The sequence below is a fragment of the Lissotriton vulgaris genome, chromosome 11 (genome assembly GCF_964263255.1).
Source record: "Lissotriton vulgaris chromosome 11, aLisVul1.2, whole genome shotgun sequence".
Classification (NCBI taxonomy): Eukaryota; Metazoa; Chordata; class Amphibia; order Caudata; family Salamandridae; genus Lissotriton; species Lissotriton vulgaris.
Window position 1 is genome coordinate 826,546,889 of NC_141699.1, and position 22,220 is coordinate 826,569,108.

Sequence of the window (22,220 nt, forward strand, 5' to 3'; positions counted from 1 at the left end):
TCATCATCTGCGTGTTTCCCGAAGAGGGTCTCCCCGGAAAACGGCAGATTGGCCACCCTCTGCTGCGCGTCCGGTTTCAGGGACGTCAGCCGGAGCCAGGCGTGGCGCCGTTGGTTGATCCCGTGGCAGAACCCATGAGCGGCCAACAGGGAAGAGTCCGCAGCCGCGCTGATTATCTGGTTGGCCACCAGCATCCCCTCACTCAGGACCTCCATGAAGTCTTCACGCTGCTCCCGAGGCAGATGTTCCGCAAAGCGCTCGAGGGAGTCCCAGAGGGCGCGGTCGTAACGCCCCAACAGAGCCGTGGCACTCGCCGCTTTCATGGATGTCGCGGAAGTCCCACAGATCTTTCGCCCCGCCGAGTCCATCCACCTAGACTCCTTGTCCGGGGGGACCGTGGAGGTCGGAGTGGTGGCGTGCTGCTTGCGGGCCGCCGTGACGATGACGGAGTCAGGCGGAGGCTCCGCTCTCAAGAAGGCCGGATCCGAGTCGGGAGCCCGGTATTTCTTTAGTAGCCTGGACGGGGCCGCTCTCGTCACCGCCGGGGTGAGAAACAGCGCCATAGCCGGTTCTTCCAAGCCCGGCACCAAGGGCAGGAGGGGACGAGACATGTGCCTCTGATGCAGAGTCTCGAAAATGACGGACGTCTTCGGAGTAGGCACTGTCAGTGTAATGCCTAGCTTCGCCGCGCCCCTCAGCAGGACGTCTTGAAAGGCCACCAGGTCATCTATCGGGGACACCCTGGTGTCCGGCGACCCCGACAGCGTAGGTGAATAGTCCCTGGTCCCAGACGATCTCGTGCGGGAGCGAGATTCGCGCCTCCTATGGCGGTGTCTCGACCTCGTGGAAGACCTGCGCCTAGAGCGAGAACGAGACCTGCCAGCTCTAGGGCGCTCCTTCGGTTTGCGAGGAGGGGTCTTCCGTGGCTTCTCGCGGGGACTCTTTGGATCCTCCCGGGGCTTCGGTTTCGGGGTCCCCTTGGGAGGAACAGGCAGTGACGGCAGTGAAGCGGACCTCGGCGGAGGCACCACCGGCCGCGGGGCGGGCCCATGCGGTGGGACCGGAGGTGGAGCAGGATCCTCCGTAGGAAGTGGTGGCACGGGCGGAGGGTCCTCCTTCGGTACGGGTGGAGGAGCAGGAGTCCCGGGTCGAGATGGAGTGTACACTTCCGAGTACACCGAGCCCGGTGAACCTTTAGGGGACGGGTGCGGAGGCGACCTCTTCCTCTTGCGTCCACTGGAAGTGGCGTGACTCCTGGGGCTAGAGCCCCTTCTGCGTCGTTTGGGAGAGGGAGACCTACTCCTCGACGCTGACCGCTGTCTGCTGGACGCAGAACGACGCTTTTCCGGCGTCGAACGGCGCTTCCTGGACTCCGGCGTCGAACGTCGTCCCCTCGACGTCGACCCTCTCATCCTCGGCGTCGAATGTCGACTCCTCGACGTCGATCCCCTCTTGCGCGACCTCTCACGTCGTCCTCTCGACGTCGGGCGGTCCGCCCTCGGCGTCGATCGCCGTCGTCGTCTTGATGTTCCCGACGTCGAGGAGCCCCTAGACGTCGATCGGCGGTGTCGCCTCGACGACGATCGGCGGTGTCGCCTCGACGACGACCGGCGGTGTCGCCTCGACGGCGAGCGTCGGTGCCGCTTCGGCGAGCGCCGATGCACGTCCCTGCGCCTTCGGCGTCGGTATGAAGACCTCGACGTCGACGAAGACGATGACGTCGACGGCGGCTTCGACGTCGGCTTCTCCTTCGCCGTCGAGTCGTCACGCCGTCTCGACCCGGAGCCCCGGGGAGACGGGGAGCACGCCGTCGTCATCCCTCTCGACGCCGCCGTCGAAGCCTTCGACATCGACGGAGAATGGGATCGTTGGCTGGACTTCCTGCCCCCGGGGAGCCCCCCAGGGTCCTCAGCAGAGGCAGAGGGATCCCTCCCAGGCTGCCCAGACCCACCTGCAGCATGTTGGCGCCTATCCTCCAGGCCAGCCAGCCTGATCTTCAATCTGTCCCTGAGTGTCCTAGCAGAAAGTTGCTGGCAGATCACACACTCCTCAGGGCCATGATCTTCTGGAATGCACACGATGCAGACATCATGGGGGTCGCTTTTGGCCTTCTTCCTCTCACATGCTGGGCACTTAACAAAAAGGCCAGGCATTTCGGAGCCCCAAAACGCCTAAAAAACAGCACAAGGGTGAGAAGAGAACACCAAGCAGTAATCACAGCACTTTTAAAAGTCAAAAAGTGCAAAAACGAATTCAATAAACCCTTGAAAAAGGGAGAGCTCAATGCCAGGGTCCTGTAAGCAGGAGCCGGAAAAAAGAACTGAAAGTAAGTTGGACCTGCTATGCATTCTGGGATACTGGGAGAAGTCTGGAAAGTTCTCTTAAAGGCACAGTATCCTATTTAAGCCACATAATGGCAGCCTATGGGGCTTGTCTGTCCCTACCTTCCTCTCTATCATTCCTGAGTCTTTGACTGGGGGAGGCAGGTTTCTCTATGGTAGAAACTAGCAGGCTGAGCTGTGTGTGGTGATTTTTGGTGGAATTTCTAGTTGAAGTACTGGACAGTGTAGCCTGTGGATATAGGCTGCATTATTTGTCTTTAAATTCTCTCTTAAGTGTCTTGCAGTTTCTGCATTATTTTGACAACTTAAGAGATTATTTTTGATTGCCGGGGTCCACGCACATGGGCGGGACTATTCACTAGATTATGACTATACACAGAGATCCCCTACTACAGAATCTAGGGCGACTGATAGTTGGCTACAATGAAGGCGATGGCTGGCTCTTCTGGTGCTAATAAAAACAATGCTACAGCCAATTGTAGCCTCCTGACTTTATCTTACCTGTATTAAGGTCTCCCCAAGACGTCCTGTGAGCTATAAAAACTGATAGTAGCTCCAAAGCGTACTCTAAGCTGGGATGGCTGGTGGAGATAACATTTTCAATGGACAATAGACATGTCTTATAGAAACGAGATCAAGGTCATAGCATGATAAAGCCTATGACTTGAAGGGTCCATGGACCGCGTGTATCCGATGCCGGTCGAATCCAAGATCGCTCACAGGAAGTATCTAAGGTTTGTAATAGACTGTCAGCACCATCAATTCAAAGTGCTCCCATTCAGAGTAACAACAGCACCACAAGTGTTTACCAAGTGCCTAGCAGTATTGGCAGCACACTTAAGATGACCGATCTAGTGTTGGTGAACGGTCGTACTCACCACTCTCTGCAGTGGTGGAACACCAAAAACCTTTCCAAAGGGCGACCGTTCCTCGAGCCAGTTCCTCAGATAGTCTTGACAGCGGACGCATCGCTCTCCGGCTGGGGAGCTCACCTACTGCAACACACCATGCTGGGCAGGTGGACACCACAAAGAAAGCTACTCCACATCAACCACCTGGAGTTACTAGCCATATTCCTAGCCTTAGAAGCATTCCAAAAGCAAATATCAGGCAAGACTGTATTAGTCCGCACGGACAACATGACAGCCATGTACTACATACAGAAACAAGGCGGGACACACTCTCGGCAACTCTAACCCAGCACAGAACATATGGCGGAGGACGATACCTCAGAACATTTCCCTCTTAGCCCACCATGTTCCAGGGGTACAAAACACCAAGGCAGATTTGATAAGCCGCCAGACACAACAGATCCACAAGTGGGAACTTCATCCACAAGTTCATCAACCGTTCTTTCAGATGTGGAGACAACCTCAGATAGACTTCTTTGCCACCCGCGAAAACGCCAAATGCCGAAGCTTCGCCGCCAGATATCCACACCCACTGCCCAAATGCAATGCAATATGGATGAACTGGTCAGGCAGATGTGCATACGCTTTTCCGCTTCTCCCACTCTTTCCACTAGTAGTGCGCAAACTACAGCAACATTCCTTAACCCTCATTCTAGTTGCTCCAGATAACCGTGGTACACCACATTGCTGGAACTTTTTGTAGTACCGCACCAAAAGCTATACCTATCTCCATACCTCTTAACCCAGAACCATGGAGAGATCAGACACCCGGACCCAGCTCAGCTCAACCTTGCGATCTGGTTCCTGAAGTCCTAGAATTCAGTTACCTTAACCTTCTTCTTCACTGCATGAACGTCATTAAAGAAGCTAGACGTCCAAACACTAGAGCGTGCTATCCAGCCAAGTGGAAACGCGTTGTAATATATTGTCACAACAACAATATCAATCTCCTAGATGTGTCTATTTACCACATCATAGGCTACTTACTGCACCTCCAAAAATGTAACTTAGCCTACACGCCTTAAAAGAATAATTCCCCCCAGAGCACCACTTTCACCTGTGTGTAATTTAAACGTTGTTCTCACATGGCTAATGGGACCTCCCTTTGAACCTTTACATAAATGCGAGCTACAATTCTTAACATGGAAAGTTGCTTTCCTAATAGCTTTACTTCTCTACGAAGAGTTAGTGAACTACAAGCACTAACCATTTAGGAACCTTTCCTGCAGATGCATCATAATAAGGTTGTTCTCCGAACAAATCCTAAATTCCTTTCTAAAGTAGTTTCTCCCTTCCACCTCTATCGATCTGTTCTTGGCATGTAGAGCTGCAGAGTTACACACGCCCACCCGCCTCCCCGGCTACCTTATCTGTTCAAGTATTATCATAATTAGATATAGCTTACATGGACATCCTTCCTTTTTTTTTGCAAAGCACCATCATTTCCCTAATGGCGAAAAACAATCTGAGGATGGAGCCGATGCCCATGCGCAATGTGATCTAAAGGAGGAGTCACCTATCTTGTGACTTCCAAAGAACTTTTCAGGACAAAAACAAGTGCAAACATCCGTGCCCAACACTAGATGGCGATCTATGCAACAGTGTGTAACTCTGCAGCTCTACATGCCAAGAACAGATGCATACTGGTAAGTAGCATTTTCCTTATGTCCAATTTTTAAAAAGTATGGTATTAAAAATTGGTCACAAGAGGTAGACTTTCTAACTGAAATGAATAATTTGGATATAGCAGGTGTTTGGGAAGTTCATACAAAAAAGTTTTAAAATAATTAAAGGTGAATAGAATCGAAATCTCAAAGTTATGTATATAATACATGGTATTTTAAATAGAAAGGTGGAATGATTAAGGAATTTTATATGTATGAATTTTATGTTATATTTTATTCAGATGTTTTATATGAGATTGTATTTATGGACATTTTAGGTGTTTAAGGACGAATTGGTCCAAATTAACTTTTGTATGAATTTAACTGTATTCTACAGTGAGGATATCATCTACCAGCTCATCAGTGTTTCTCTCGAATCCGGCTTCATTAGTCTGCTTAAAACCTTTTGTTGCATTGCTTCAAGCTAGATGATGCCCAACATGACTGTTTCTTTTTATTGTAGGCCTTAGTGGCTTGTTAGCACCATTCATGACCAATCTTTTTGTCAGACGAAAAAAATATGAAGTTTGCAGGAATGTGATTTGAAGGTTCTTCGGTCTTTGATGGATTAGGTGACTGTTCCATGCCCGTGTCACAGCAGTACTCTACGCCTCTTGAAAATGTGCCCGATGGTGTTGCAGTATTTGCCTCAGGAAAGTGTTGTGGAGTAGATTGTGATTTATTTCATACATTTTTGCAATAATTATTTGCAAATAAATAGGTTTGTATGCGTTGCAGCCATGACACATGTACCTCCTAGAATTCCCACTCATAATGGATGCTGGCTCGCAGATGCTACACCTACAGTTGCATTGACCTTGACTTTTTTTTATTTGCGGATATAGCAGACCTTGCATGCTGTTATTGCCCACCCTCTGCAGAGCCAGACTGAAATGAACAGGACTACAGCTTGTACTCTCATTTAATAGGGTTCAGTTAGAACCAGATTCCATTATTTCGTTTAATCCACTTGGTATCGCCGATGTGTCACTGCAAGTCTTTAACCAACTGCTGCATTTGAAGGTCATTGTATTCAGAAAGCTTGAGCACTCAGAATGAATGCCTCGAGTTTGTTATACACAAGTTAAAGTTGGAGGCTGCAGCACAAACTTCATGCGGCTCAAGTGCCAAGAGCGGAAAGAGCCCCCTGGAAACCAAAAAATCCTCCTTTGAGACAAAACCCTATAACTGCTCAGGGAATCGTTTTATGTCTGTGCAGCACTCTAAGGATCAGGTGGATGACACTACATTGGCTTCGTACCTTTGTCTGCCTGCCCTTTATAAATCTTTTGATGATGCATGTAAAGTAACCCTCTTGTTCAACCGCTGCCTGACGCATTTGTATAAGGCTTAGCAAAACGTCTCTGATGTTGGTAGTTGTGCAGGTCTCTTTGTCATTAGCCACAACAGGAAGTCTGCCACAAACACAGTTGTGAAGTGGTTATAACTGCAGGTACTTCTATAACAATGGAACTCCTGCCTTCAAACTCCCATTCAAACAACTAGTGGAAGTCAGACAGTTCGAGTGTCATAAAGTACAGAGTAGAAAGAAAACAAGATAAAACAAGCATTTGCAATGCAATAGGTCTCGCAGCATTAAAGTTTGAGTTACTGGCGTTGTAAATGACAATGCTTTGCATTAACGTGGGGGGGGGGGACAGGACATGGGTTAATAAAATAACAGACAATGTAAAATTCAAAATGCCACAAACCGTAAAGATGATAAAAAATAATTTTAAAAACACAACTTGCGAGGTGTTGCGATGTAATAAAATTTTTCTTTTATGCCCCCCGGGACTTCATAACGGGGCGAGAGGCGCAGCTCCTGAATAATGAGGTGGTGTCCGTGTGTGCATGGCAGTGGTGGTGTCCGTGTGTGCATGGCAGTGGTGGTGTCTGTGTGTGCATGGCAGTGGTGGAGTCCGTGTGTGCATGGCAGTGGTGGTGTCCGTGTGCGCATGGCAGTGGTGGTGTCCGTGTGTGCATGGCAGTGGTGGTGTCCGTGTGTGCATGGCAGTGGTGTTGTCCGTGTGTGCATGGCAGTGGTGGTGTCCGTGTGTGCATGGCAGTGGTGGTGTCCGTGTGTGCATGGCAGTGGTGGTGTCCGTGTGTGCATGGCAGTGCTGGTGTCCGTGTGTGCATGGCAGTGGTGGTGATCAGCGTGCAATGCCCCTTGGTTCAGCCCCCCACTCCCCAGGGGAGGGGGACAGTGGCTGGACCGGGGGTCTCAGTGGAGGCTTCCCCCGGGAAGCAGAGCTCGGGCACTGCATGCAACATCACTATCGACGGGAGGAAGGGGCTTCAAAAGATGGGAGGGGGGGCGCTGGGATCCTTGGTTTGCTTGCGCAGGACGGTGGGGGGCAGACATGGCTCTGTTGGGGGTTGGGTCTGGGCGGTCGAGGTTCAGGGGGGAGATAGGCGGGCAGCTGCAGGGGGTTAAAAATCTGTCGGGTGATCGCGAATGAAAGAAAGTCTGCAACAGTGAAACCAAACCCAGTTCTATCCATCTCTCTGCCCATAGCTTTGTGTCCGTGCACATACACCAGACAAAACCAATCTCCCCGTGTCTACCAAAAATAATGTGTTCTTGGGTAATGTAATTGTGCTCATAAAAAGCACGGCTATACCTACGGGTCAAATTGGCAATAAGTAAAACTGCAAAAACACACACACTTACACAGGTAGAAACCTGACATAGTGGAGTGCGGCTCTATCATAAACCATGGCTATCAATTGAATAAGCGGGCGCTGTTTCTCAGTTAGCTTCCTATATCCCACACCCGTTTACCTCACACATAAATTGATAGCACTGCTTAATTTATCAAAATAATTCGAGTCTGTGCCCAAAGAACTCAAAGCTACTTTTTATTCCAAACAGCAGAACCGGTTCCTTAGTGGCATTGCTGAGCTTTAAATCACATTATGCTCAATGAGAAGGGAGTCGGTGGCAGTGATACCAAATCCAGTTCTATCCATCTTTGTGCACGTAGCTTTGGGTGCGCTTTCTCATTGAAAGAGTGTAACACGGAGTAGCGCTGCGCCTTATAAATTATGTTGAGCAATTTGTTCATTAGCTGATAACAGTGCAGCATCCTAACTCTTCATAAACCAGCAACAGCTACATTGGTGACATTCAAAGGGGCATGCTAGTATATTAATATGTGTTCATGGCTCAAACCCCGGCCAGTGCGTCAAATAAAGTAGCAACAGTAGCTACAGTACCGACAGTGACTGCTCTACACAGCAAAATAAAGGCATGCAAACAATGGGATCTTCCATTTCACTTACTTGAGGGAAACCCACAGGCGAACGGCAGCTGGTTAGTTGAGTGACTTAAAACTATAAGATCCGCACCACTTAGCTGTCGCACATTCCAGTGTTGCTCACTATGTGCGCAGGACAGAGAACACACGGCTGGGGGCTGCTTAATATGAACGAGTGTCTGCTTGCAGGTTTAAAAGCATATGGAGCCCTCGTTTTTGTATAGTTAAATTGCTTGTTCTCAAAACATCAGATCCCAAGCTGCAGGAGCGCTGGATATGTCAGACGAGTGTCTGCTTAAAGGTTTAAAGGAGTGTAAGGCACTCATTTTTCTGTGTTTTTACAAAAGAGGCTATAAAGCATCACGACAGTTAACAAAATAGATGTGTATGTGCCTGGGAGGCACTCCATCAACATCACTTGCTTCAAAGAAGAAAAAAAAACAACAACCAAAACAACGGCATCATGTGTTTGTACCTGTGGAGCATTCCGTCAACATCACAAGCTGAAATAACAAGACTCGGCACACTGAAGAACGAGGCCTGACACGCAAATCGGATTTCCGGCCAGGAGAAAGGAGAGGCGTGACACGCACGAAGGAAGGAAGGGGAGGAGAAACAACGGATGGAAGCCCTGCGTGTTCCCGGTGAGTGGGGTTGGGAGGGTGTGTGCGCGTTTGTGTGTGATTGTAAGCCCTGCGTGTGGGGGGGGGGGGTGTGAGTGTGTGCGCGTGGGAATGTGTGCGCATGCGTGACTTTGCCTATGTGTGATTGCGAGAGCATGTGAATGGCAGGCAGGGGATGTGCACGGCGACGTGCGTGCCCTCGAGGAGGAATCTGAGACAGCAGAGGCGCGAGCCCGAACGCTGTCTCACATTCCTCCAAACACGCCAACAATAGGCCCATCGCTACGCTCGACCTAAAAACGGTTGCATGTGAAAAGATGCAATTAAAATGTTAAGATGGCAGACTTATAGATAAGAAAAGCAAGAGACTCAGGATAGAACAATGGGTACTTCATAGAGAAGTTAAGAAGTAAAAAAAGAACGGAATTATTTCGAGAAAAAGACGACATTGTGATGACGAGAACATGGAAAGTACCAGGCCTAACGGGCCAGGAGAGGAAAAGGTAGCACGTAGATTAAAGGGTTCCACACTGCCAGATGCTGCAGACATGGACTTCTTGGGTTTCTTATCTTTCTTACCCGTATGGACTAAGATACCTAAAGATGATGGTTTCTAATATGCACAATTAAACTTTAAGACCTAACACTATAGTTAACGAATTATGCTAATCTGCTTGACACGCATGTGGTACAGAGCATGTTGAGCATTGAAATGGAGCTAAAAACGCATGTTGCTTACTCGTATGTAGTGGTCAGGTTTGCAAAAACTGATGGGACCGCAAGAGCTGCCAACACATGAGCCTTTTGGTAAGTACATTATTCAGCAGCTGAGTTCACATTAGTTCATGGTAACGCCCCACCACAGACTTGGGACAACTTATAAATTTGCTGCTCATGCAAGAAACGTGTAGTTTAATACAGTCTGGAAAGTTAACTTGGATGTAAGCCACACAAAATGTTACACTCCCAGACATGCTTCTTTTGCTGTACTTTACATGTCTGAGGTGTAAGATAGTGGGGGGTGTAACGATTTCCATTGGCAACTCCTATGCCATGCTGCCATGTGTTGAGCTCTGCTGCTGCAGCAGCTTATCAATGACATTTAATATCTACTTGAGTCCTGGGCTAGCCATCACATCACTGTGCATTAACAGCATTAGCAAGGCCATTAGGTCTGGTTTTAATGTGCATAATCTTGCCAACATCAATTGTGCATGCCATCGTTGCCCTGCTTCAGTAGATGAGAAGCAGATGCATATCTTTGCAGATGTGTGAAATAACATCAAGATGTGATGAAGCAGTACATAAACACAGTGACAGCTCTTTTTACGAGGTGGGGCTAGACTGGAACAGCCCATGTTGGCGTCATGGAGGATGGGTAGTGCCTAACGGCAAGGTGTCCATACAAGCGGTACATGCTTTCCTCTCTCAGCTTCTCACTTGGCAGTCCCTAAAGAGCTACGAATGCAGCAAGAATGTGATGGGAGTTCATGGCAAGCTCAAGAAACTCCACAGCTTAGCTCCAAACAATCTTTCCATTTTTACTGTGAAACACAAAAGTAAATAAGTTAATCTTATACTAGCGAGCCACAGGCTTTGGTTACTTTTAAAAGAAATTGAAACCGGAATAGTCTTTATGCTATGGTTGGCTAGCTTGAAGTGGGATGTTTATACCTAGAATACCCTAGAATATAGTCCTTAAAATTTGACACATTGCTTTATGACACAAGTGTGAGTAATATGTGACCCTTTCCTTTAGCAGTTTTTATTTTACAACTTTGTAGACTCACCCACGATAAAACACATGCTTCATCATATTCACTCTTAACTGAGGATATTTATTTTACTGTGAGGTTCTAACCCTATGACCTAATGTATTTGCAAGCCTTCTTGTCAAGAAGCAGATTTTAGAAGTGTAATGGTGATATATCATAGGGTTTAAATTAATACAATTATCTAGTAGATGTGTGAATTATGGAACTGTATCCTCAGAGCATGGTGTTCTAATGAGAAAATAAGGTTATGACATAATGTTGGTATGAAGTTCTCATTTGCTCTTCTACAGGTCATTATGCCAAAGATTGAACTAGTGTCTGTATCATGACTGGTTGAATGTTTATTTCCCATTACTCTGTCACTGTTACTATATTGAACAAGAGTTATTATGATGTTGTGGTTGTGCTGGTTAATACCCCTCCGCATGACTGGTGAAAGTTTTTAGGCAAAAAATGCTGCTCTTTTTAGACTTTTAATGGTCCTCAAATCTCCTATATAGCCCCTCTTTTTTTTTTTTTAGTCGAGCCTGGGCAGCGCATGCACTGCTCTGCTAGGCAGGTTGTATTCAGTCTACGAGCTTCTCAACACGCCCAGCGCTTCTGGTTTCTAAATTCCTTTACTCGGGTTGGTCAATAGTATCCATCTGTCTCGCCTTTGGGTGCTTGGTTCCCTCCCAGGGGACTTCACCGATTAGTTGTTTTGGTTGGCCAGCTCTGGCCATCTGTTGCCTCTACAGTCGCACGCCCTCCGTCCCATCATTGCTGCCATCCTTCCTGTGCCACGGCTTGTGTTTTCAGTCATTGTTTGCTTTTGTTGACCATCTCTGGCGATCTGTTGGCCCCTCGCTCACACCCCTTCCCTCCTGTCATTGCTTTCCGTCCTTCAAGAAATAGGGTGTTTCGTCTCACACATGAATACCATAGAACACCATCTTAATTGTTTGCTCATCGACTCTGGTATTTCGTGCTTTTGTCGATAAAGGTAGACACACATTTTCAGATTTAAAGTTTCATTTTAGCACTTATTTTGCATGTTTTTTACAGTTCCACATTACCAAATTCCTCTGTTTCGTTTTGATTATGGGTTTTTTCGTTAACTACAAGGTTAGTTTATGTGAGTCCATTGTCTCATTGGATTACCGATTATTGTTCTCCTATTTGGGTCACTGGTTTAGGCTTGAGTTTGTCACACTTTTCATCTCACTTGTTGCTCTTTTAATACTCCTCGTAATTGGCATGATAAGCTTTTGTTGGCTTTTAGCGGTGCATGATGGTCCCTGTAGTCTCTTCACTGGCCCTGTAGTCATGTCCTTTACTTTTTAGGCAAAAACACTCATTAATGTCTAAATAATAAGTGTAAACATATTCAGGTAACTACGTTGCTCTGTTTACTTCTCACATGCTCACATGCTTCCCTTAACCCCTTTGAAGCGTCGAACGTTCAGTGCCCAGTGCTGAATGTTCGAATAACGGGTGCGGTCCCGTCGGCCAACGGTCGTGCGCAGCACTGGCAAGGTAGTGCTCGCGACGGCAGTTGGCCGACTGCAGCGCTTAACGGGTTAATCTTAAAACCCTTATGAGTATTTGCTTTTTCCAGGTTGTTGTTACTTTTTGTTTCTTAAGGCAGCGTATTACTCCGGTCTCCCTAACCTTATAGCCTATTCCCCATTTTCTGGTTCTCCAGCACAAGAAGGTCATTAAAATGGCAATAGCGCTATGCAAATATAATCACTCCACTGCAAATGAAGGAACAAAAGAAAAAAACATTGTCATTTTCAACGTCGAGAGCTAACTTTCACAAATGCAAGACCGATTGCATTGCAAATGCTTGTTGTTTTCTGCTGATGGAAAATTCTCCATATACAACACTTCACATATCTTCCACTGCACAGTTTAATTCATGTGACCCCCACCTGTAGAACTGTTTTGAGACCCTAATTAAGCAGGTTAAAACACTAGGATATTCTGTTAGAATCTCTGTTCAACATACTTCACCCACCCCTTCTCATGACCCAGAACCACTTCCCTCCATCTCTTTTACCATGTCTGTCCTATGGGTTCATCCATGCCAAGGGAATTTGGTAAAATACTACAGCCTAATACACCATAATAGCCTCTTTCCATAATGCCTTCCATCAAAAGAAATATGCTCTGCACAATACTGCAGACCTGAACCACACTGTGATGCAGTTCAGTTTGTCATACAAAATGCCTTGTCACAGCATACCAACTACTCTCAAGTAGGTTCTGTTGCATATTCTTCACTGACTAGTAGTCTGTTCCATCCATCTGAACACATCACTAATTAGTCTCAAACTAAACTCACACAAGATATTGGACTGGTCTTCAACAGCCATACAACTTGAAGAAATTAGGTTTTGGGAGAGCCCCTCAGATGGAACAACCCTAAGAACACATTTGAGAGAGGTCCTACACCTACCTTGCCACTCACAACCATTTCCAACCTTACAATCACATGGGTTCAGTAGAATGTTGAGAGACTAAACTCAGTCCTCCCTTTCCTGACGCTTACCTGCTGCATCCCCCAATTCACTTCCCCACCCCTCACGCTTGTGGAACTGCCCATCTTGGGACCTCTCCAGTTCAATGACACATTATGGACAAAACAATGCAGTACTAAAGTAAATAAGCGTCAGAACCTCTTTCGGAGGAACTCTGGCACACAGGGGTGTCTGGGCCCAACCTTAGGGGTTGAGGCCTTTTACTACTGATGTACTGGGGCCCTACCTACTATGGGCCTTTAGCAACTGGGCCAAGAACCCCTTCTGCACTTGGCTCTCAGTGGAAGCTGCGGATGAGCAGCCAAAGGCTCCATGGAGTGGGCAGGTAGAGGAGGCAATGTGAATACAGGTTAGTGAACACTACTTACAACTCAAGTGCCAGCAAATCCATGTCCAGTCAAAAACGCATTTTCAAAATAAACTATTTTATTTCTAACTCTCCGCATTCAAATAAATGTTGACATGTAAAAACAATAACACATTTCCCCTTAAGGTCGGGGCTCTAGAGCTTGCGCAGTTGACTCCAGCAACTATCGAATGTGCTCCAGTGCTCCTCCTGCACTTTAGGTTCTGTGCTTCCCAATGGGGGAAGGGGGTTTGGATTCTGATGCTTCTGATTAGGATACTAATGATGTGGTAATGCACCCACGACCACCTCCTCAATTCACGGGTGGCAGATAGGACGCAATCTTTAATGCTTCTTTGTGGACCTATGACTCACACAGCTTATCCTTTCTGAGGACGCAGCCACATTCTCACAGCACTCAATAGCGGCAGCCCCTTCTACCACTGTTTTTCTGGAACACCACCAAGCAAGCCGCCTGACCTCACCTCACTGCACATCAGTCCATACCACAGCGAACCCCTTCTGGCATACGGCGTCACCTCTAGGGTTCCACTTCAGCCCCAGTTATCTGGCAGTATCTTCCACCGCAGCCTTGCCTGGTATACGGGGTTGCAGCAGCGAGGACGCACAGGTTTGCTCTTCCTGCACTGTGCTCATGGCTATCTTCGCATTGGTCCTCTCCTGGCGGATTACAACTTTAATTTGCCCACGGGCATCGACCCAAGAGGTGGAGCAGCCATCTCCTTACACCTTGCACTGGTAGTCCACTCAACATTGCGACCTGCACTGGACCTCACTCTCTCTAATGCGCCCCTCTTCTTCATACAAAAAACACAGTTGATGGACAGAATGCAGAACAATGTCTTACATTCACCCCAGTACAAAGATCTGGGCCTAAATCCATCGTTTTTTTGCACTCCACACCACCCTTGGTCAGACAATGCTATATGCAAATCAGCCTTGACCCTGTGCCTCATGGGAACAGTCCAGCCTGAACTACCAAGCCATGTCTTTCCTAGACCGGAATCAAGCATCCAAGGACCGGTTTATGGCTATCAGCCTTCTTCAGCTTGGATAGCTTGACTCCAGTGATGTGGAGAGCCTGGGACTCACGTCTGAGCATACCCAGCCCACTCGGGGTGAAAATTGCAAAAAACACAGTTGATGGACAGAATGCAGAACAATGTCTTACATTCACCCCAGTGCAAAGATCTGGGCCTAAATCCATCGTTTTTTTGCACTCCACACCGCCATAGGTCAGACAATGGCTATATGCAAATCAGCCTTGACCCTGTGCCTCATGGGAAAAGTCCAGCCCGAACTACCAAGCCATGTCTTTCCTAGAACGGAATCAAGCATACAGCACGTTGTTCTTGAAAGGCAGGCAGGCGCTGGTGCTTCAGGCTCCAGAACAGGGGGTATTGCCTGGTGATATCCCCTTACCCAGCAGATAGACTAGCAGGCCTTGACCTCCAGTTCTGGTCACAGGCAGGATCCTTGCAGAGCTTCCCATTCTCACACAGCTCGTCTGGCTGCTTGGCAGATGACAAATATTTGAACTCTCAACCTCGCCTTCTTATAGTCCATTTCCAGACACCAAACATTATTTAGGGTCCGAGTTTTTGAAATTATAGGTTGGGGTTCTGCTTCTTTTGAAGTACACACTTCTCTTATCTGTTTCTCTTGATAAGCAGTCTGTCACAGCAGGAGAGATTACACAGCGAATAGTCCCTCAGCACAGACCATGGGAGTGACTAGTTCACACCTGGATATCAGCCTCAGTGATATGTGCTTCAAAAGATTAATCCTGGGTTCCCCGCCCTACTCTTTGATTCCCTTATCAGCCCCATCTCCTTCCTGAGATGTGTCCAGGCCCCTTCCTTATAATCTCTCACTGAATCAAAGATCGCCATATGAAGTGCATGGGAAGAGACCGTCACTCCCTTCTACAGAGTGTCTCACCCAGCTCACAGGAAAGAGCAATACATCTAAGGGGGAGTTCTCTACAACCTCATGTCCTTGCCTTGCTGGCCTGGGCTTCCCAAAATTGGACCCAGTGACCTCCATGTAGTGTACCATTACAGGCACACTATCCAGTAGTTACCTCCATGATTTGTGCCTCCACAGACAACATTGCACTCAGCGCATACATTAAACCTGTGCATGCTGTTCATTATTGTAGCCTCCCTGTATTATCATGGTGTACTAGTTGCAGGTACACACACTGCCAACTTACACCTTCACTATCGCTAATGTACCAGTACATGCACTCACCACGTAAGTACTGCACAGCACTGCTGTCACTGCCACACTTACAACCAGTGCAGAGTCACTACTCCTGCACTGTGCAGCACTTTACTTCTAACCAATGTAGACTGAGGGTAAGTTAAGCAAACAGCAGCAGAACTTTTAAAAAGGTGAGTGAGCTGGTAGGCCTTCTCCAGTGACACAGGTTAAAAAGGACCTGTTCTTTCCTACTGATCTCTACTTTTGTATTCTGCCACCACTTTACTCATGCTTCTTAACTCCTGAAGAAGGCAATATCCTTCCATCACTATGGGGGTAGCGCTCTGGGTGCCCCTCCCAGTCCAACAAAACCGCAATCCGTGAAACATACCTATGTGATGGTGCACAAGCTTGATCCATGTCTGTCTAGGACAACAACAAAATCAGTATTAGAGATCCAGACAATAGTACAGTTGGTTGGGTACTTAAGGCAGGGGTGCATGTCCATTGCCATGTAGAGGACTTTTCCGTTTCAACAGCTAGTTCCAAATGGTTTGGTTTTCACCTCCTGCGCACACTCTACTAAAGTCAAAGTAACTTGAATTGCTTTTTCAGGTAGAGATATCTGCAGAGTGGGTGTGAGGGTTTTATGACACCCATTTGGCATGCATGCTCTTAATGCTTTATAATTAAGCAAAGCGCAGTTAAGAAAGAGACTTTGTGTTACCTGTTTGTATAGATGCACCCTCTTCTTTCTTGATTTTCTTCCTCATACTATCGGATCTATCAATTGTTTGGTACTAGACAAGAGGTTGGGCTTCGTAGCAAGATACAGTTATGTTTAAGGTCACTTGGTTACTCGTAATCTAAAGCACTCTGAGTCAACCCTAACTCCAAACCACTTACATGTCTGACATATGTTAATTTTATTACATTACATTATATTACATTTATAGAATCCTTTTAATAAAGTAATTGGCTGGAGGCACCACTGTTGCAGTGCAGCTTCAAGTAGCTACCACTCACTGGCTACCTATTAAGAGTACAAATTTACAATAAAGTTGATTTTGATCTAGTTAGTAGTAACTTTAGCTCACCACCTCTTATGCTGACCTCTTTCCGCAAACCATTTTTTGAGCATTAGCTAATAAAATGGTTTATTACATTGAGCATGCATGAAATTATTTCATTTTGTAAAACACCCAGCTTTGCCCCAAAAGGAAAGCCCCAAAAGGAAATGAAAGCGCAAATTATTTTTTTTTTTGTGAAATTTGAGATTAGTCTTTTTAATACTGATTATTCTCTGAGGGAAGTAATTAATCTTTGGTTCAGCAATGAACCAAACATCTTTGTGTGTGGATAGCCAGATCTTAATTAGCTTTTGGAATCCTCTGGATTAGCCTGCTTGTTTCAGGAGGCAGTGTTTTTTTAACCCCTTCCATGCTGATGACGGCCCCCAGCCATCATGCATCACGGTGCTCGTGTGCTGATGACGGCTGGGGGCCGTCATGAACCCGTCCACTCTTCAAAACGGCCGCACAGGCGCAGAATCGCGTCCGCGCCCAAGGAGTTAAACGTAGCTATTTACTAAACTTTGGTGATCTTTGTCTGAAAAGCTTCTTAAAGCTATGTATACTACCCTTTTTAGGAAGATGCATCTACATGTGAAAAGGCTTAGTCACATCAAATCCATGTAGATTATGTAGACAGGAGAGACCACATTTTTTAATAAAGATTCATATTTCAGCTGTCGTCAGATTCTGTTGTACCGTGGTGCCAATTTCCCTATTTTTAAGCAGAAACATCATATTTTAAGGGAACTGTGATGCAAGCCTTACAGAACACCACCATCAATTCAGGTGTGATACTTTTTTGTGATCTTTTTTGAGTGATGACTAAGAACTCTACTAAATCTTGCTGCATCTTTTTCAGGTACATTTGGTAGAATATTTAATGGGATTCTTGTGGATGAAAAAGACCCCAGCAAAGAGAAGCGCGTCTTTGTCAAAACAGTCAAAGGTGAGATTTATACAACATTCTTTTCATGGATTGGCCTCCTCCCAACATCAGTGTAAAGCTAAACCTTTTACCTTCTGGCCATTTGCATAAACTGACGCAAGTAGTTTTTTGTATTCAGAGTTGAGAAATCAAATCCAGAGTTAAGCTCTGAGTTACTGCCATGTCCCAACTTGCAAGCTGTCAATGATGAACAAGAATTTGTTGAACCCCAAATATAATTTCTGACCATTAAATTGTAGTGTTTTATACCAATTCTTGCTCTTTTATTGCATTTAATGTATTTTTCCTCTTCACCCTTTCCTCCTCTTCCTGCTATGTGATTGGACATATTAAACTTGGTTCAGTTTTAGGAAATCTACTCGAACCCCCATTGATTTATAAGGACAGATATCTGTTGCCTTTCGATATCCTTGCAAAGGGCTTCTTTGGGAGGAAGAAAGTGCTTGTACATATCAGAAATTAGGGGAAAATGCTCACTGTTAAAAAGAATTGTTGAGAATGCAGAAAGTTGTCTGGAATAAGCCACTATCTCTGGCTTTCTCTTAGGATTTAACACATTGATGCAGGCTGCACTCTGTATATTTAAAGATCATTGTGTTTCTGATTTATACTTCTAACCACGGATTAGAATTTCCCCCAGGTTCTGGGCTGGATCTGGGTAATATTACAGCCACGCTACTGCACGCTGAGTGGCCCCCATGCTGCTTCATGTTCATTCTCTACCACCCTGGAGGTGAAGGAAGTGAGCCACATATAAGGGCCACCCCTGAATACTGATATCCGTTTTTATTTTTGCGCCTTGAGATGAGGATTTGGAGTACTGCTCCAAATGTCTGTTTTCTGCTGATCCCATAATTTGACAGTGAGCCAACAAGAATGTCTATCCACAGGATTTAAGCTCTTCCACGACTGCAGCAAGCAGGTTCCTGTCACAGACCCATAGAACATGCTTCTTTGGTGCTTGGGCTTGTTCTTTGGTGCTCACGACTGGATGTCCTGCAAGAAATGTGCCCTTATGCACCCAAAGTGATCCAAGAGAGGGAGGTGAAATTCTTCATCCTGAGTTTAACAAGAGGTTAAAGTCGAAACAAAAGCTCTGTTCCAAGTCGCATTTCTGCCTACATTCTTTAAGAAGCCAATCCAATTGGAAGGTCATTCCTGATCAAAGTCTTCGGTAAGTCAAAATAAAAAATATTCCATAAATGCAAGAAAGCTGTGCGGGACTTGACTCAACCCCACCTAATGCTCTCTGTCCGGGTAGAAGATTACACAAGCAGTACCAGTCAGTACGTAACCAGACTCTAATCCTCAGTCTTTGCTTTAACGCCAGAACCATCAGAGGCTAGAGACATTAGGATCTGACTCTGATGCAGTCCAGGGTATGCAAAATGTCCCCCCAAGATGTGGTGGAGAAGGAGGAAGAGGATCTGCATCTGCTTCCCCTTCACAATACTGATGACCAACTAAACCTGGATTTCCTGCATGCAATGGGCTAGATATTTTTTCGGAGATTGAACTGGACTCTCCACTTGGGCCACAAACAATAGAAAGTGCCTCTTTTGCAGTAGGTTTGCCATGGACAGCAGATGTGCTAGATTTACCGTTGCCTACTATTGAAACGAAGACAAGTATATTAACTGAAATCCTTCAATCGGGTCCTACCTATTCCCAGTAAAAAAGATTCTTACGAATGCTCTGGCCCTTCAGTCAGTCGAGCTGTGGCCAGGCTATTTTAGACTGGGGATCCAGATTTGATGGCAAGGCAGACTATGCCTGAAACTGTGGTGGTTCGGCCTTTGACACGTAAAGTAATTGCTAATGGCTTTCCGACGAACCTTCTGTCTTGAAAGTCAAAACATGTTAATGCCTTTGGAAAAAGAAAGCTATCTTCTGGTAGTTGTGTCCTTGAATGCAGTGTGCCTTGTGGGCTAGTAGGTCAATGTTGCTTTATGGGACTTGTTCAGCGAGATACTGCTGGCCTTCCCAGAAGACCTCCGAGCCTTGCTGGCTCAGAAAATACATGAGGCCAAAATGCAGCAAAGTTTCTCTTAACTGCTGTCTTCCACTATACAAACTCTGGTGGCAGATCTCTTGGCATCAGTGTAGTGCTTAGAATCAATTAGTGTTCTTATAAAACGCGAGTACTCACCTGTGAAGGTCTCAAGGCGCTGAGTGTGTGTGGGAGAGGTGGTGGAGGGGAATCTACGGTTCAGTCTAAGAGCCAGGTCTTGAGGTCCTTCCTGAATTGCGGCAGCGATGGCGATTGCCTGAGGTGCAGAGGCAGGGAGTTTCCAGGTCTTTGCAGCAAGGTTGGAAAGGATCTTCCTCCAGCTGTGGTTTGGCGGATCCGTGAGATGGTGACCTGAGCCAATTGGTTGGAGAGATGTCTGGTGGGAGTGTAGAAGGAAAGGCGGTGATTGAGGTATGGAGGTCCGGCGTTGTGGAGGGCTTTGTAGGCATGGGGAAGGATCTGGAAGGTGATCCTTTTTGTTGATAGGTTGCCAGTGTAGGTCTCTCAGATGGCCAATGATGTGACAGCGGGGTGGGAGTTCAGGATGAGTCTGGCAGAGGCATTCTGGATGGTCTGCAGTTTCTTGGCACTGCCAGCGCAGAGTGCATTGACGTAGTCAAGTCTGCTACTGATGAGCACCTGGGTGACTTTTTTCTTTGACTTGTTGGGGATCCACTTAAAGATCTTATGATGCATGCAGAGCACGTGGAAGCAGGAGGACAACACAGCATTGATTTTGCGGTTCATTACGAGCGAGGAGTCCAGGACGATGCAGAGGTTGTGTGCCTGGTCTGTGAAGTGGGGGGTTCAGAGAGCTACCGGCTACCAGGAGTCGTCCCAGTCAGAGGGAGTGGAGCCCAGGATGAGTACTTGGGTCTTGTCTGAGTTAAGCTCTATGTGCTGTCCATCATCCAGGTGGTGACGACCTTCATACAGTTGTGGAAGTTGCTCTTGGAGGCTTTGGGTTAGTCTGTGAGGGAGAGAATCAGCTGGGTGTGGTCGGCATATGAGACAAAGTTGAGTCCATGGCTTCTGACAATTGCTGCAAGCTGGGCCATTTAGATGTTGTTGAGGGTGGGGCTCAGGGAGGATTCCTGAGGCACTCCGCAGCTGATCTCTGTAGGTTCTGAGTTGAACAGTGGAAATCTGACTCTATATGTTCGGTAGGTGATAGATCCATTCTAGGGCTTTGATGTCTGCGTCGTGGAGTCTGACGCAGAGGGTGTGGTAGGAGACAGAGTTATTGCCTGAATAAGATCCACCGGGTTTTCAGGATCTGTCCAAGCATCCTTGATGGACATGCCCTTTGATGGCTCCAGATTGTTTGGAGAGAAGGCTTATTCAGTGCTCAAATAATTTAAGGACACCTGAGCAACAATACAATCCTAGGGACTCTTGTCTTCTGCCAAGTAGTTCAACCGACAGTACAGAAAATGTAGGGGTTAATCCAAGGGGCTAGCTTACAGAAAATGTCAGTCCTCCCAACATTTACAGCAACAGCAGACCCAGTCTCTTGGGGCAGAGGTCATGGTGCGGCAGCAGAGGCCGATTGCACCAGCAGAGAAAGCTGTCTTCTAACTCTTTCTCTCCTGCTGCAGTGGCTGCCACTCTTCTTTAAATTGCCCCCACAGGTCCAGTCTCAGCTGGTAAGAGTCAACATCTATGTTCCCCCCTCTAGCCTAGAGATCCATCATATCAGTCAGATGGCTCTTGCAATCATTTAAAGGGACTATGCCATGAGTTTTGTTTCCTCCCTGCCCTGTCTCACCCCATACATTCTGCAGACTGCTCTGCAATCTTGCTGCAAGAAGTCAAGCCTCCTCTGGCCAAAGGTTACATCAAGCAGTTGCTGGATTAAGAGCGAGGAAAGGGGTGCTACTCTACGTGCTCGTGCCAAATGAAGGAGGCTTCAGGCCTTGACTAGATCTTCGCCCACTGCATGCCTTTATAAGGAAAAACAAATAAAAAATGCTCGTGCCTTTTAATCAGCTCTTTTCTGCTTCGGACCCAGGAATCTGGAAGATGTCCGTAGACTTGTTGGGCACATGTTTTTATTAGCCTTTCTTCCTCTCCCACTGGTGTGATATGCAGCTCACCCAGTGTAAGAATATTTTCAATTTGCCATTCTCCCCTTTGGCCTTACCTCAGCTACGCAGGTGTTCACAAAAGTGACGGCAATGGTCACTGCCCACCTTAGATCTCGGGTATACACAAATTCTTAAACCTTAAAAACTGGCTGCTCAAGGCAAGCTTACTTCAGTCAGATGTGGTCCACCAAGAGCGGAACTCCTTATGACTTTGATTCTTTCGATCAAAAAGAGTCAGTCCCATCTGAGCCCCATGCCGAGGATTTCCTTAACTGGAACTGTCCTAGTGACTGTGTCCTTTAAAGCTTGTCCAACCCCACAGCTCTCAGGGTATGATCCTGATGTTTCAGATTCAATCCTGGATCTCAGCGGGAACGTTTCTGAGGCAACTTGGACTCCTTGCCTTGTGCAGCCTCCTTATCTGTATCTCC

At 46.8% G+C, this 22,220-nt stretch overlaps 1 protein-coding gene across 2 annotated transcripts in view; it reads left to right on the forward strand.

The window, feature by feature from the left end:
• The window catches only part of RYK (receptor like tyrosine kinase), a 906,407-nt gene that overhangs the window by 647,198 nt on the left and 236,989 nt on the right, over positions 1-22,220 (forward strand). For both annotated transcript variants that reach the window (XM_086943935.1, XM_086943936.1), the window contains exon 9: positions 17,605-17,691. In XM_086943935.1, the coding sequence (XP_086800061.1) occupies positions 17,605-17,691 (87 nt within the window). The remainder of the gene's footprint in view (positions 1-17,604; positions 17,692-22,220) is intronic.